Raw genomic sequence first — 14,185 nt, forward strand, 5'->3', positions numbered from 1 at the left:
GGTAACTGGCCCACCTATTCATTGTGGGACCCAGCAATTGGACAAACATCAACCTTACATTAGGACTCCAAGATACACACTACGAACAGTTAACACTAGTGGGATTGAAGGGCCAAATGATAACTTGAAAGGGAAAATGGCAAAATACAATCTCAAACATCCAGTCAACCAGAAGTAGGTACAAGAGACATTGAAATAGAGGACTTCAAAAGTAATACACTGAAAATCTCTGAAAAGTTAGTGAATGAAATAAAGCAACTCTTTGAGGCTAAAGAGGAAATGAAATTAAAAGTACTCTCCCATGTAAAGATAGAAATAGAGGAAAAAGTACAGGAACATGGGAAACCAATTGAAATCTTGAATGAACAATATAGAAAACAAGCAGAATTCATGAAACAAACTCAAAGAGACATCCAAGAAACAAAAATTTCTATTGAAAGCTGGCAAAACCATTTAAATGAAGATGAGGAAGGATTTCAAACCTTGAGCACAGGATCACTATTCGTGATCATGAAAGGATAGAACTTTTAAAAATAATAAAGCACATGAAATGACAATTCAGGAGCTTCAAGAAGACACCAAGAGCAACAAGGTAATATTACAGGCATCAGTGAAGACACAGGAGTCAATGCAAATGACCCAACTAAAATATTCACAGAAGTAATATCAGAAAATTGCCCAAACATGGGGAAAAATCTGATATGCAGATAAGTGAGGCATTTAAAATTCCAAACAGTTACAAACAACATAAATCTACACCCAGACAAAAAATAACTAAGATTTTTAGTTAAATAATAGCTAAAAGCTGTTAGAGAAAAAACACAACTCATCTATCAAGGAAAGCCCATTAGAATCATGGCAGACTTTTCAGCACAAAACTTCAAGTCAACACAAACTTGGAGTGAAGTATTTCAAGTTCTGACAGAAAACAACTTTCATCACAGACTGATGTACCCAGCAAAATTTTCATTCAAATTTAATGGAGAAACAAAATATTTCCATGACAAAGAAAAATTGAGGAAATTCATGTCCACCAAACCAACCCTAGAAAGAATATTGAAAGCCATACTAAATAGAGATAAAAATGACCGCAATCCGCAGAACAACAGCAGAAATAAACCACCAGGTAGGACAAGCAGGTAAACAGAAAGCAAACAACTAGGACATAACAAGGCAAAGTTGAGCCAGCTCATATCAGTGATATCCATAAATGTAAACTGTCTCAATTCACCTGTCCAAAGAAATAGGTTGACAGAATCAATCAAGAAATATGATCCCACAATATGCTGTATACAAGAAACAATCTGACCCAAAATGAAACTCATAGATTAAAAGTCAAATGATGGAAAACAGTATTTCATGCAACACAAGGTCCCAAAAAATCAGAGGTAACTATTTTATTTGCATACAACATAAACATCAAACCTAAAATGATAAAAAGAGATAAAGAAGGTCACTACATACTTGTTAGTGGAAAAATTCAAGAGGAAGAGCTAGCAATCATAAATATATATGTACCAAATACAGGAGCACATAACTATATAAGACAGATACTTACAGGGATAAAAAACCAAGTACACAAGAACACAATTATAACAGGGGACCTTAACACCCCATTGTCACAAAGAGATAGCTCAACTAGACAAAAAGTCAGCAAAAAAATAACCAAACTCAATCATACCTCTGAGCAGTTGGACTTAGTAGGTGTTTACAGAGTGTTCCACCCAACTACACCAGAATACACATTTTGCTGAGCTGTGCATGAGACATTCTCCAAAATAGACTGTATATTATCCCATAAAACATTCTTCAGTAAATGAAAAGGTATTGAAATTATCCCATGTATAATTTATGACCAAAATGAATGGAAATTAGAAATTAATTGCAAAACCTGCAAAAATACATGGAAATTAAATAACAACCTTTTGAACAAGCAGTGGGCTACAGATTAAATTAAAGAAGTAATAAAGCAATACCTACAAGTCAGTGAAATTATGGAAATAACATTGTAATCTGTGGGATACAATGAAGACAGATTAACAGGGAACTATAGAGACATAAATTGTCATATCAAGAAAACAGAATTAGCAAAAATAAACAACCTAATGCTTAATCTCAAGTTTCTAGGAAAAGAAGAGCAAGTTAAATTCAAAGCTCATAGACGAGAGGAAATTGTAAAGATTAGAACAGAAATCAATGCAATTGAAACTAAAAAAACAATACAAAGAATTAATGAATCGAAAAGCTGATTTTTTGAAAGAAGAAACAAAATTGATAAACCTCTAGCTAATCTTATCAAGAAAAAGAAAGAAAAACTTAAATTCACGCAAGAAGGACTAAAAAGGGAGACGTTATTGCAGATCCCATGGAAAATCAAAAGATCATGAGTACCTACGTGGAAAATCTCTACTCACATAGAGTGGAAAACAGAGGAAACTGACAGATTTCTATGAACGCATGAACTACCAAAGCTCCACTAAGAAATATAGCAATTTTGAATAACCCAGTATCAGATATTGAAATTGAAAACATAATTAAAAATTTACCAACAAAGAAAAGCCAAGGTCCTGATGGATTCATGGCTGAATTCTACAAGAAAATTGGAGAAGATTTGATGCCAGTACTCCTTAAACTCCTCAATGAAATTTAAAAGGAAGCAATCCTTGCTAACTCATTCCTGAAGGCAAATATGACTCTCATACCATAACCAGAGAAAAACCCAAGCAAAAAGGAGAAATAAAGGCCAATCTCACTAAAGGAAATTGATGCAAACATTCTCAATAAAATACTGGCAAATATAATGCAGCAAATTATCAAGAAGATTATACACCATGACCAACTGGGATTCATTCCAAGAATGCAGGGATAGCTTAACATACACAAATCAATAAATGTAATACACCACATTAACAGAGCCCAAACCCAAAACCACATGATCATCTCAATAGACGCAGAAAAAGCTTTTGATAAATTCCAACACATGTTTATGATAAAAACTCTTCAGAAACTCTGAATACACAGTGTCTATCTCAATCTTATAAAGACCATCTATGACAAACCAACAGCCGGCATTATACTAAATGGACAAAAACTGAAAGCTTTCACTTTAAAATCAGGAACAAGACAAGAATGTCCACTAGCACTATTCCTATTCAATACAGTTCTGGAAAGTAGCCAGTACAATCAGACAAGAGAGAGAAATAAAAGGAATAAAAATAGGAGAGGGAGAAGTTAAATTATCGCTATTTGCAGATGACAACATACTCTGGATAGAAGACCCAAAAAACTCCAGTAATAGACTCCTAGAGGTAATAAAGAAATTCAGCAGTGTAGCTGGATACAAAGTCAATGCTCAAAAATCAAAAACATTTCTGTACACAAACAAAAACTTCACTGAGAGAGAAATTATGGATATATCACCCTTCACAATAGCATGTAAAAAAATGAAATACTTAGGAATCAGCCTAACAAAGAATATAAAAGACCTATATGCTGATAATTATACTATGCTAAAAAAGGAAATTGAGGAGGATACTAGAAAATGGAAGGATATTCCTTACTTTTGGCTAGGAAGAACCAACACTGTGAAAATGGCGATACTCCCCAAACTGCCATACCAATTTAATGCAATGTCAATCAAAATATCATTAACATACCTCACAGATCTAGAGAGAACACTCTTAAAATTCATTTGGGAATGGAAGAACAAAGGCAGTTCTGGGCAACAAAGACAAGGCAGGAGGTATCTCAATTCCTGACCTGAAAATATACTGTGAAGACACAGTAATTAAATCAGCATGGTATTGACAAAGAAATAGACCTGAGGATCAATGGAACAGATTAGAATATGTACACACAACTACAAAGACATTCAGTGACCTTATATTTGACAAAGGGTGTAAACATATTCACTGGAAGAAAAAGAGGATAGCCTCTTTAACAATTGGTGTTGAAAAATTGACTTTCCATATGCTGAAGACTGAAACTAGAGCCATGTCTATCAACATGCATTAGACAAAAGTCAAAATGCATCCCAGATCTAAATATTAAAACAGAAACACTAAATGTAGTGGAAGAAAAGGTAGGTAGAAATCTTGGAGACATAGGGGTAGGCAAGAAATTCATGAACTAAAGGCAAACCACTTGGAAATACATCAAAGAATCAACAACTGGGATCTCATATTATTAAACAGTTAGAGCACTTCATAAGAAATCACCAACAAAGTGAAAAGAAAATCCACAGAATGAGAAAGAATTGTAACCATCCGTCCTTCAGACACTGCACTTCTATCCAGAACACAAAGAATTAAAAAGCATCAAGCCCTCAAATTCAAAGACCCTCTCCAAAATGGGTATCACTGCTCAGAATGGGTGAAAATTATGTGATATTTTTATACAATGGAATATTACTCAGCTATAAAAAGCATTATCTTGAAACTTTTGTGGGTAAATGGAGACAACTTGAGACTACCCTCAGAAGTGAGATAAATCAGATTCACATTTGTAAATATCATATTGTCTCTCTAGAAAAAATAAAAATAAAAAGCTGAAAGAGTAATAAGATCCAAAATGTATAGTAGATACTGTAAATTGAAAAGGAAAGAAGGTGCTCTACAGGATATAACTGTATGTGTGTTTAACCATGCAAGATAGATAATTAAACTACTAAACCTTTTTACGTTCATCAAACAGATTAAGTTGTACTGTCATTTGATTTTCTGTCCATATTTTATGCTTTGATTTCATAACTTGATTAATTACTTCTAAGGTAACAGTATGTAATTTATCAACTAGTCATTTCTTACTGTTTGTTTGAGAAAAATTCTGTATTATTTCTACCCTTCCTCTGTTTTGTTTTTTTCTCTATATAAATAAAATCTTCAATAAACCTTGTGAAAGAGTAAGAAACTGCTCATGGGGGAAAATATCTCATGGAAAAGAGGAAAAGAATGAAGGCAAAGCAAAAAGATACAAATTTGAGTGTATACACTTAAGATAGGTTAGATGATTGTACTAGTAATTTTATTCTTCATACAAAACAACATTCATAGGTCAATTTTGCATGTCTATATCTGGTAATCTTAGTAACTCATTTGAAGATAACTGTGCAAAAAAACAACCTTTGTTAAACTCCTACAACCTTGTTTTGAAAGCCTACATTGTTGCTTTGGACTCTGATATTGTTATATAATTGTCTCTTTTGTTTCAAATAATTCATGAATTCTTTGTATATGTTTGTTTCTTTTGTTTCATCTTTTGTACTTTCTGTTTTCTTTTCCCCTCTAATATAAAAAGGATAGATGTACATGTATAGGGTTATACATGCCTAGAATTTCTCCTAAAGTGTTTGAGGAACCAATTTTATTGTATGTGATGGTGTGAGTAGCCATTTTGAAGCAAATAAGACATTATGGTAGTCACTGATGTTTTCCCACCATCTTGTTTTGAAATCCTATAGTGCTTTTATTCTTTCTTTTGATTTGTTTTAGTGTCTTTTCCATTATTTGATATTAATATATGTGAGCAATTAGAGAGCTGTTTTGAAAGGAACAAGAGCCATCACAGTCGCTACTGTTGATTTTTCCTATTGTCTGGTTTTGAAGGCCTATATTTCTTTCATTCTTCTATTTTGATCAGTGTTATACTATTTTATATTGTTTGAATTCATTGCATGTTCAGATATGAACAACTATTTCAAAGAAAACAAGAGACACTATGGTTGCCACTGTTGATTTTCTGTTTTCTTGTTTTGAAATCCTGTATATTTCTTGTAATGGGAATAGAAACTGGGATATTCACTTTGGTTATTTTAAATGCTAACACTGGGTTTCAGTATGTTGCCCAGGCAAAGATGGAAATTGTGAGCTTCTTGCCTCTGCCTATTTGATAATGAGACCAAAGTTGTGGATCACCCAACCAAGATAGTGTGAGGGTTTTATCTTTACTCATATACTCAAAGTTTACAAATTCAATAATACTATTGGTTTGCATGTCAAGAAATTTGTAAATTCGTGTCCACTGAGAATGCATGAAGGCAAGCCTGACAGACACCCTTGGATTCTTCTGTAAAACTAAGTGTGTATAAATTTGAGATTAGCTATTTGTAGGTTAGTTTTTGAACACAGCCTCTCAGATGATCTTAATTTCTTTAGCATCAGGAAACACTATTCTTTCTCATCAGAAGCTCCTTGGAGGCAGTACATTTATTATTGTTAATTGGATGACTTGATGCACCACCCCTTGAGAACATTAGAGTGGTGACTCATAATGAATGACAATAGCCCATACTTTGAACAGTCATCTGCACTTGCAGTAGTGTACAGTAGTAGGATTGGACTCTGAAGTGGTCAGCACTATGATAACTCATGGGTAAGTTTATAAGTTTAACAAAGCCACTCAGGGAGTTGTTGTCCTTAGTATGTAAACATCCTCATCCTGTGCAACAGGAGGGCATGTCCACTGTGTGAATGCTACACCTACGATAGAAAGGGCTGTCCTGCTTACCGTAGAAGGAAGGAAAGGAAATTTGAATTCCCCACCCGACTTTTTGCTCTTGTTGCTTTTTCTGTCCTTGTGACACCTTGATCTCTTTCCTCTGTGCCATTCCAGCCTGCATTAGAGCTAACTGATTACGGGCTGAAATCTCTGTGAACTCTTAGCTAAATAAACCTTTCCTTCTTTAATTTTGCATATCATGTATTTTATCCCAACAATGAGAGAATAGTATCTAAGACAGTACAGTGAAGAATTGTGCTTAAAGCTTTTCAATTTGTTATATAATGACTTAGGGACTGTAGTATCTGGAATATCCTTATATACCTCCTGGATTTACCTTAGTCTGAGGTGAACTCTTCCCTGTTGTCATCTTGGTAGGCCAGTGGAAATGGCTTATACAGAAATGCTCATTAGGAATAAATGATGAGTTTTCAGTTTAAGGAATCTATTCAAAATCCCTGCACAACTTGCAGCTTGTCTCAACTCTCATCATTACTCAGTGAAGCCTCTTTTACCTTGTTAATGTAGGGCAGCCCAGATTGTGAGAAGCTAGGAAAGAGAGGGTGCAAGAGAGGGTGACAGACTTCGAAAACTTGTGATTCAGTTGCAGAGCTAGAGATATGGAGACATCTCCCAGGGAGACAGATTTCATTGATAAGAGAACAAAGATGGGGCTACACTGTGCCTCTCATTCTGGCCCTCCTCATACAATTAGTCTTCAGAATTCTGGCTTTCTTCATGACTCTGGATATAGAACTTGCCTGTCTGTGGTAGCCAAGATATTTTCTTTCCTTTCACATTGGTTTCTTTGCATGGTACTGTTATCATATTATACATGAATTTTTCACTTATTGGAGAATTATATTCTCTTTCTCACATGGTTTTCTTTCCTTGGCTGAAAATGTCTAGATGGAGAGATAGGCTTTGAGAAAATCTGTGCTAGGAAGCCACCTTTTATAAATATTGGGTCTTCCCAACAAATCACAATATATTAGCCATTGTTAATTTCTTGTTATCATGTTTTGAATTTCTGCATTATAGTTTTTATTTTTGATTTCTACTATCATTTTAAAATAGAAAATTGTTGAGTTACACATTAAAAAGCACTTTAAAAACCCTCAAAATTTTTATTTTGTATACACATTGTTCAGTTCCAAAGCTATTGGAATTTTATTTCATGGATTTTAATTTAAGAATGCCTCTCTTCTTTCAAAAAGAATTAGTGCTTTCCTTCTATTCCATCTTGTCCTACTCTTGCCTGGAGACACATTATTGGGTCTGGGGATTTTTTCCATTTGGCTTTGAATTTAGAAATTCTGGAGTAATTTCAGGATCAAATTTTTAGGAACAAAAAATAGGAAGGTCCCACTGGGAATAGTAAGAAGATACAAGCAGCTTTAAAAGGCTAGAAGTAAATCCTGCTTCAGGGCTATAATCCTTCAGGCTGGTGATGGCAACATCAAGGAAAGAAGTGATCAAAGATGGAGTGAGACTAGACAGAGAAGAATTTGATTAGAGTGTAGTATTTCGATGTCATACATGCAGGTAGTACACTGTTACTCTTGTGCCTATTGAGTCATCGTACACGAAACTGAGCAGCCTGGCATCAGCGAAGAAGAGTTTGTACTATGTGAATCATCCAGTCACATACACTGGCCAGAGAAGTGGGTTCTCCTCTGTCAGGCATCCAAGGCAGAAGCTCCCAGTGTGTTGCTGAGTACCTTCCTACCTGCTAAACTTGACTTGTTTGTGGGATCTAATGATAGTACCTGCATGGGAAAAACACTGGGAGAGAATTAATCCAAAAATAATGCTTGTGCACTGCCCAATGATCCAAGATCAGAGTGGGGGTTGTGGTTAAGACATGATTCATGGTTGAAAGTGAACAGAAACATCCTTGTCAGGAACTAGTTCTATCGGCATCAGTTGGAATATTTGGTCCTAGGTGAAACTATAGTGGTGCCCATTTGTTTCTTTTGGCCCTGTACTTTGGATTGAGATTGCTTCCAGGATATAAGTATACTGTCAAGTTGAGGTAACCACCATGGCCAGAGACTGACCTTTGGCATCTCAATGCTTGAGCCTAACACTAATCCTAAATTCACTCCTCACCATACTGTGAAGTGCATATGCACAGTCAAGGGGAGTGTCCTGGATCCTGTGTGAGGTTTCTGTGCTGTTGCATGTCTTGTTATTCCTTCCAACATCAGTGTCATGGTTTTATCTGAAATGTTTTGTAAGTTTCAAAGTTGACTGCATTGTGTGGAATCAGTATTCATCATTAATCTATTGATGATTTCAGTGTATGAAAATGCTGTGAGGAGGATGGGTCTTGTTACAGATGAGCCACTTGCAGCAAGTTCTGCAAACGTGTTCTGTCGGCAGCTTACCTATCTTTTTCGGCTTCCTGGCTGGCACCTTTGGAGAGCATTTTTCTTCACCATGTGACTCTGCCATTGTATTTCTGCCTTGCAATTAGTAGACCATGTGGCTGATACTGGGAGACAAATAAAACTTCGCATTTTAGGTTTTGCATCTTTTGTCCCATTGATGTAAAAATGAATGACAACTAATAATTTTAAAACTATATAGAGTATATAATCTGAAACATGCAATTTTTCTGGAAATCCGTGGTATTTATTCTAATAACAATAAAGTTTGAACTTCTGAACTGTGTAGGCACTAGGTGGCTTTTATTAAAGCCATGAATATCTGCAGAAAATTTTAATGTTAACTATAACGCTTTGTGTTCCTTTTCAGGGACAGAAATTCATTTTAAAGCTGAAAAATTAATAGATTGATAGACATAATGTGAAAATCTTCAGATTGAAGCCAGATTCTTCATTCTTGGATACTGATCTCTCAAATAGTCAGTTCTCCCTCTATTGCATTGTGTCCTGGGCTGGCCTGGACCCAGGTTGTTTTCTGACATAAGACTAGTGAGTCTTTACTAGAATACTGACCCTGGAACCTCTTGAACATATTCGTGGCCCGTTTTTAGTTAGAGTCCACTGAGTCTTATAAGAAAATTGGGTTAATTCTGAGACCTCAGGATAAAGCCTTTAAATGCAAGTACTATTAGGCAGGCGAGATGAGATTAACATTTTATAAGAGAACCTGGTCCAGAAGTCTCTGCATTACAGTGTTTTTTTTTTTTTTTTTTTTTTTTTTTTTTTTTTTTGTCTTTTTCATTATTATCGGTACCGGGAATCGAACTCACGACCGCCTGCTTGCAAGGCAGGTGCTTATGCCGCTGAGCTAAATCCCCAGCCCCAAAAGCAACTTACAATTGTTTCTAATATTAAGTAGAAAGAGCCACTACCAAGCACTAACGTGACATAACGGTGGTACAGAATCTTTCCTGCACAAGATTTTTTTTTTTTTTTTTTTTTTGGTCTTTTTCTTTTTCTATCGGTACCGGGGATCGAACTCACGACTGTCTGCCTTCAAGGCAGGCGCTTATGCCGCTGAGCTAAATCCCCAGCCCCTTCTGCATTACAGTCTTGCACCTGGGCTGCACTCTTGCAGGTTTTGTTTGTTTTTCTTTTGCCGCTAGCTCAGAGGGCGGGCAATATTGCGGAAGTCAATCAATGAAAAGGAAGCCAACTGTATAAACTGTCCAATCAGAAAAGGCCAAGAGGGCGTGTTCTTCCGGTGTCATGGCGTCAAAGTGTCTGGAGCTTGTTACTGAGAGCATTCCAGCTGGATCGGCTGCTTTCTGTGATTTATACAAGTTATAGGCTGCATAGAAAAGACTCCAGGAGACCTTCAAGCTGCATAATGGTAACGCTGTGGGACGGGAGCTTTGAAATGGAGTGGGATCTGGAAGAGGTCGTGTTAGAATTGGTCTGAACTATGTATGGTGGCCTAGGGGCCGGGATGTAGCTCAGAGACACAGCGCTTGTCGGAAAAGTGCGACATCGTGAGTTTGAATCCTGGTACCAAAGGGGAGAAAAAAACCCCTAACTGTAGTGACTAGGCCCATCCCCCTCCTCCCCCAGCCGTAGCTCCGGATCCTGATGTAGTTTCAGATGTGAGTTGAGTCATTCCTTGTTCCTTTTGACCTTTGCTGATATAAAGGAAAAAAACAAAAAAACAAAAAAACAAACTCACAACCTACTAAACGTCCGGTATGAGTTTGTGTTCTCTAAAATCAAAGAATGAATTTTAGGGTCACTGGAGTTTAAGAGAGAACTATGTATTTATTGATAGAAAGAAAGCTGTGTCCCAATAAGATTTTAGCACGATAGAGACAAAGAAGCATAGGAGTTACTCTTGGAGAGACAAGTTGCTTCTCTGAGCCCAGTTCCAAGTTGGAAGAAGGTCTTGTTAGGCATAGCTAAGCCCCACGCTGGAGCAATCTACCGTGTCTGAAAGAGAGAGAGGGACATCGAGAAAGATGGAATCCAGAAATAAAAAGACAGAGAGAATGGGTCCTCTATGGGTTTCCTAGGACCCTGGTTTTCTAGGGATTTTTACAGAACAAAACCACAAGTTGAGGGGGGTCCAAAGTGGGCAAAAATGGAAACTCACAGTGCAGAAGGATGAGGTTGGACAAAATTGTGGTCAGTCAAGATTATGAGTTATTTGCTCAGGTAAATGATTAAATTGGGATTAAATTGGGATCCAAGAGGGATAGCAGCATGGAGGAGCAGGTTCTTTGCCCTAAGGAGACAGATTAGTGCTTCTTCTGGCTTCCTCAAGGTGATGAATATCTGTTGAGACTATTAATCCCTGATGTTTACACTGAAATTGTGGTTTTGTTTGTTTTCTCATTTGTCTTGAGACCTGGACCACAGAGGGAGGTGATTGTTACCCCCATAGTTGCAAGGTGTCTGGTCTTTTGCACTGGCTCCACTGAGGGCCTAGCCCTCTCTGACTGCATATAATATTTCTACTTAACTCAGCTGCCTATAACATTGCTAGCGCAAGACCAGTACTGAGTTCTCAGGACATTTTGTCCGCTATGACACTGACAGCCTGAGTGCCCTCTTGAGAAACCCACTGCTACATTTGCATGTGCACCATTCTGGGCAGAGCAGGGCCCTCAGGAAGATCCAAGATGCAAACTGTAGGTGGATCCGCTGGTGATGAACTAGGTCCCTGGTTTCATTTCTATCAGCAGCACAGCTGAAATATCTGAAAGTTATAAATATCTGTGTTGCAGGAATTCATACTCACAATTCCACCTCAAATTTTTGCTTTTTAATCTTTGTAGTGATCCTCTAAATTTACACTACCTTCCTACATTTCTAGAACCATGTTAGGTATTAAGAAGCTGAGAATTGGTAACAGTGTGGTGATGTGCTCCAGTGGAAGAGTACCTGCCAAAATCCCAGTGGACTCCTGAGTTCCATGCAGAGCAATGGAAAAAAAATTTAAAAATTTATTTAGATGATAGGTCCACTCACAATTAGACAGTTCAAATGAGTTCTGCCACAGAGTTAGAACGCCAAGGAAAACATAGTGGTTGGTAAAGCCTTAGCAAAGAAATGGAAAGTGTACCTTGCAGAGAAAACTTCCAGATGGGGCTGCCTATTAAGCACACATTGAGAGAAACCTTGAATTGGGGTATTTACCTGGGCATACATTTGTGATATGTGTAGGAGTGGAAAGCAGCCAGGACATCATCTCTGTATTAAGGGCTATAGTTCTTGGCCTAATTGTTCATATTTTTAAATAGAAAAAGGCTGCTTGTGTTAGTTTCCAAGGAGTACTAGAGCAGGGGAGAAGCTGGAAGTAGTAGTTGTGCAGCGTATTAATGGTTAGTAATTAAGGATTTTTGTTTAGCCAATAGTAGTGTCTAAAATATAGAAGATTCTGAAACTCAGATTGTCCTGAGGGTAAGCATGAAGGAAGACTTGTGTGCTTGCTTGCTCTGTGAATTGGGCAAAGGTCACAGATTTAAAGAAAAGATGGGAGCTTAATAGTAGGTAACTATGCCTTCTGCTACCACTGATAAGTTCATCTAATGATTTTCAAGGCAAAATCTGAAATTAGTAAACTATCTGGCTTAGTTTTAGATTTAAAATTAATGTGGACACCATAGCTGAAGTAGAATGATGGGGGTATCCCCAACAGATCAGAGATTTCAAGGTGTTCTTGATAATTTTAGTTTGTTTATTAATTTTTGAGACAGGATCTCACTTTGTAATGCAGGCAGGCCTCTAACTCATGGCAGTCATCTTGCCTCAGCATCCCAAGAGCTGGTACCATAGGTATACAGCACCACACTCAGCGTGCTGTGTGTGTGTGTGTACAGGGACTGAACTCTGGAGTTTTGCTCTGAGCTAAGTTTTTAATTTTCTAAAATCTTGGAGGCCAGGACTTACTAAGTTGCCCTCCAGGAGGTGTGAATTTTTAATAGTGTTTTTAAGTCTCTGACTGTGGGGATAATACATATGTGTCACCATGCCAGTTTAAGGTTGGGGTGTTTATATCTATTGTGATGTACCAAGATTTAAATGCTTGGGTAAAGTAAATATTGGTGAGGTATAATACTTCAAGTCTTTATTCTCAGTTGCTTGAGGAACTGAAACCAGAAGTCTTATAACAATGGCCTAAAGAATTGGGACTCTTTCAATATAAAATCTAAATTCTAGGATTTATCTCTAGTGAACAGTAATTTTAACATTCCCTGGGCCCTGTAAAAAAATCTTCTCAAAAATACAGTAAAACATTCTAGTGGAAATCTTTTCTATTTAATTTTTTACTTTTTATTTTATATTTTTCTATTCATTTTGTGCACTAGTGATATGTGGTACACTACTTGTGCATGATGGAGGACAGCAATCATGAATCACTGCTCTGTCAGCAGCAGGACATTGGTGCTGAGCAATTAGTGATTACAGTGGACTACATTCAGTAAAGTTCAAGAGATATTAGTAATTCATTATGAAATTTGGAAGATGTTATATATGTTTCCCCAAACACAAATTAAGCAAATTGTTGAGCAGGTTTAAAAGTTCCAAGGTGTACAAGTAATGTTGACTTGAGTAGGTATATTCTGTGCACTTTCAACACATTTCTTTTTGAACTTCCTTTAAGTTGACCATATTTTTGCTAACTTCAGCAATGTCACTAGAATACCTTGAAATCGTCTTAAAGTTCTCTATAGAACATGTTACTTAACTTACTGTTTCTTCTTTTGAGTGCTGTATTAGTCAGGTTTTCCAAAACAACTGAATCAGGAGAATTACATGAATAGTATTTGGAAAAGGAACACTATGAATTTTGTGTTTCTTCTTTTGCTTTGACTAGTTTGGATGATGATGATCCTTATGAAATGTCCCTACTTTGTTCACAGTGTCTGGTTTGCATGACCCTAACAAGGGGATAGGGTAGAGATTTTCAATGATCAGACTGAGCATGAGCATTTTGAACACAAACCACCAACCATGTGTCTGGCTGAAGATAAAGCACTTCCATTTGTAGTTCTAATTCATGCTGGTTTTGGGAAACTTTCTAACTGTTTTATCTTGAGTAAACTGCCTTGCCATGCCAGTTTGCCTTCTCATAGAAGCCCACTTTCATTTCTGTAACATTAATGGGCTGAACGCATGTCTGTCCAGTACTATGAATTCCAAGGCTCTTTCCCCTTGACAGTGATACATATCTCTGTGGGAAAAGAGAATACCATGAACCATTGTTACATGTCCCATAAATCAAAAGAGCCTGCAATCCCTGAAAT

The 14,185-nt window shown here is 36.9% G+C and overlaps 1 protein-coding gene across 1 annotated transcript in view; it reads left to right on the plus strand.

Moving 5' to 3' along the window:
- Positions 1–10,137: 10,137 nt before the first annotated feature.
- LOC134472447 (zinc finger protein 14-like) overlaps positions 10,138–14,185 on the plus strand; it is a 69,365-nt gene continuing 65,317 nt past the window's right edge. Inside the window, exon 1 of the mRNA XM_063233845.1 lies at positions 10,138–10,278. Within this exon, the coding sequence (XP_063089915.1) occupies positions 10,276–10,278 (3 nt within the window). The 5' untranslated portion in view covers positions 10,138–10,275. The remainder of the gene's footprint in view (positions 10,279–14,185) is intronic.

Source organism: Cavia porcellus, unplaced genomic scaffold (assembly GCF_034190915.1).
Source record: "Cavia porcellus strain 051 isolate PalLab524CR breed Dunkin Hartley unplaced genomic scaffold, mCavPor4.1 scaffold_23, whole genome shotgun sequence".
Lineage (NCBI taxonomy): Eukaryota > Metazoa > Chordata > Mammalia > Rodentia > Caviidae > Cavia > Cavia porcellus.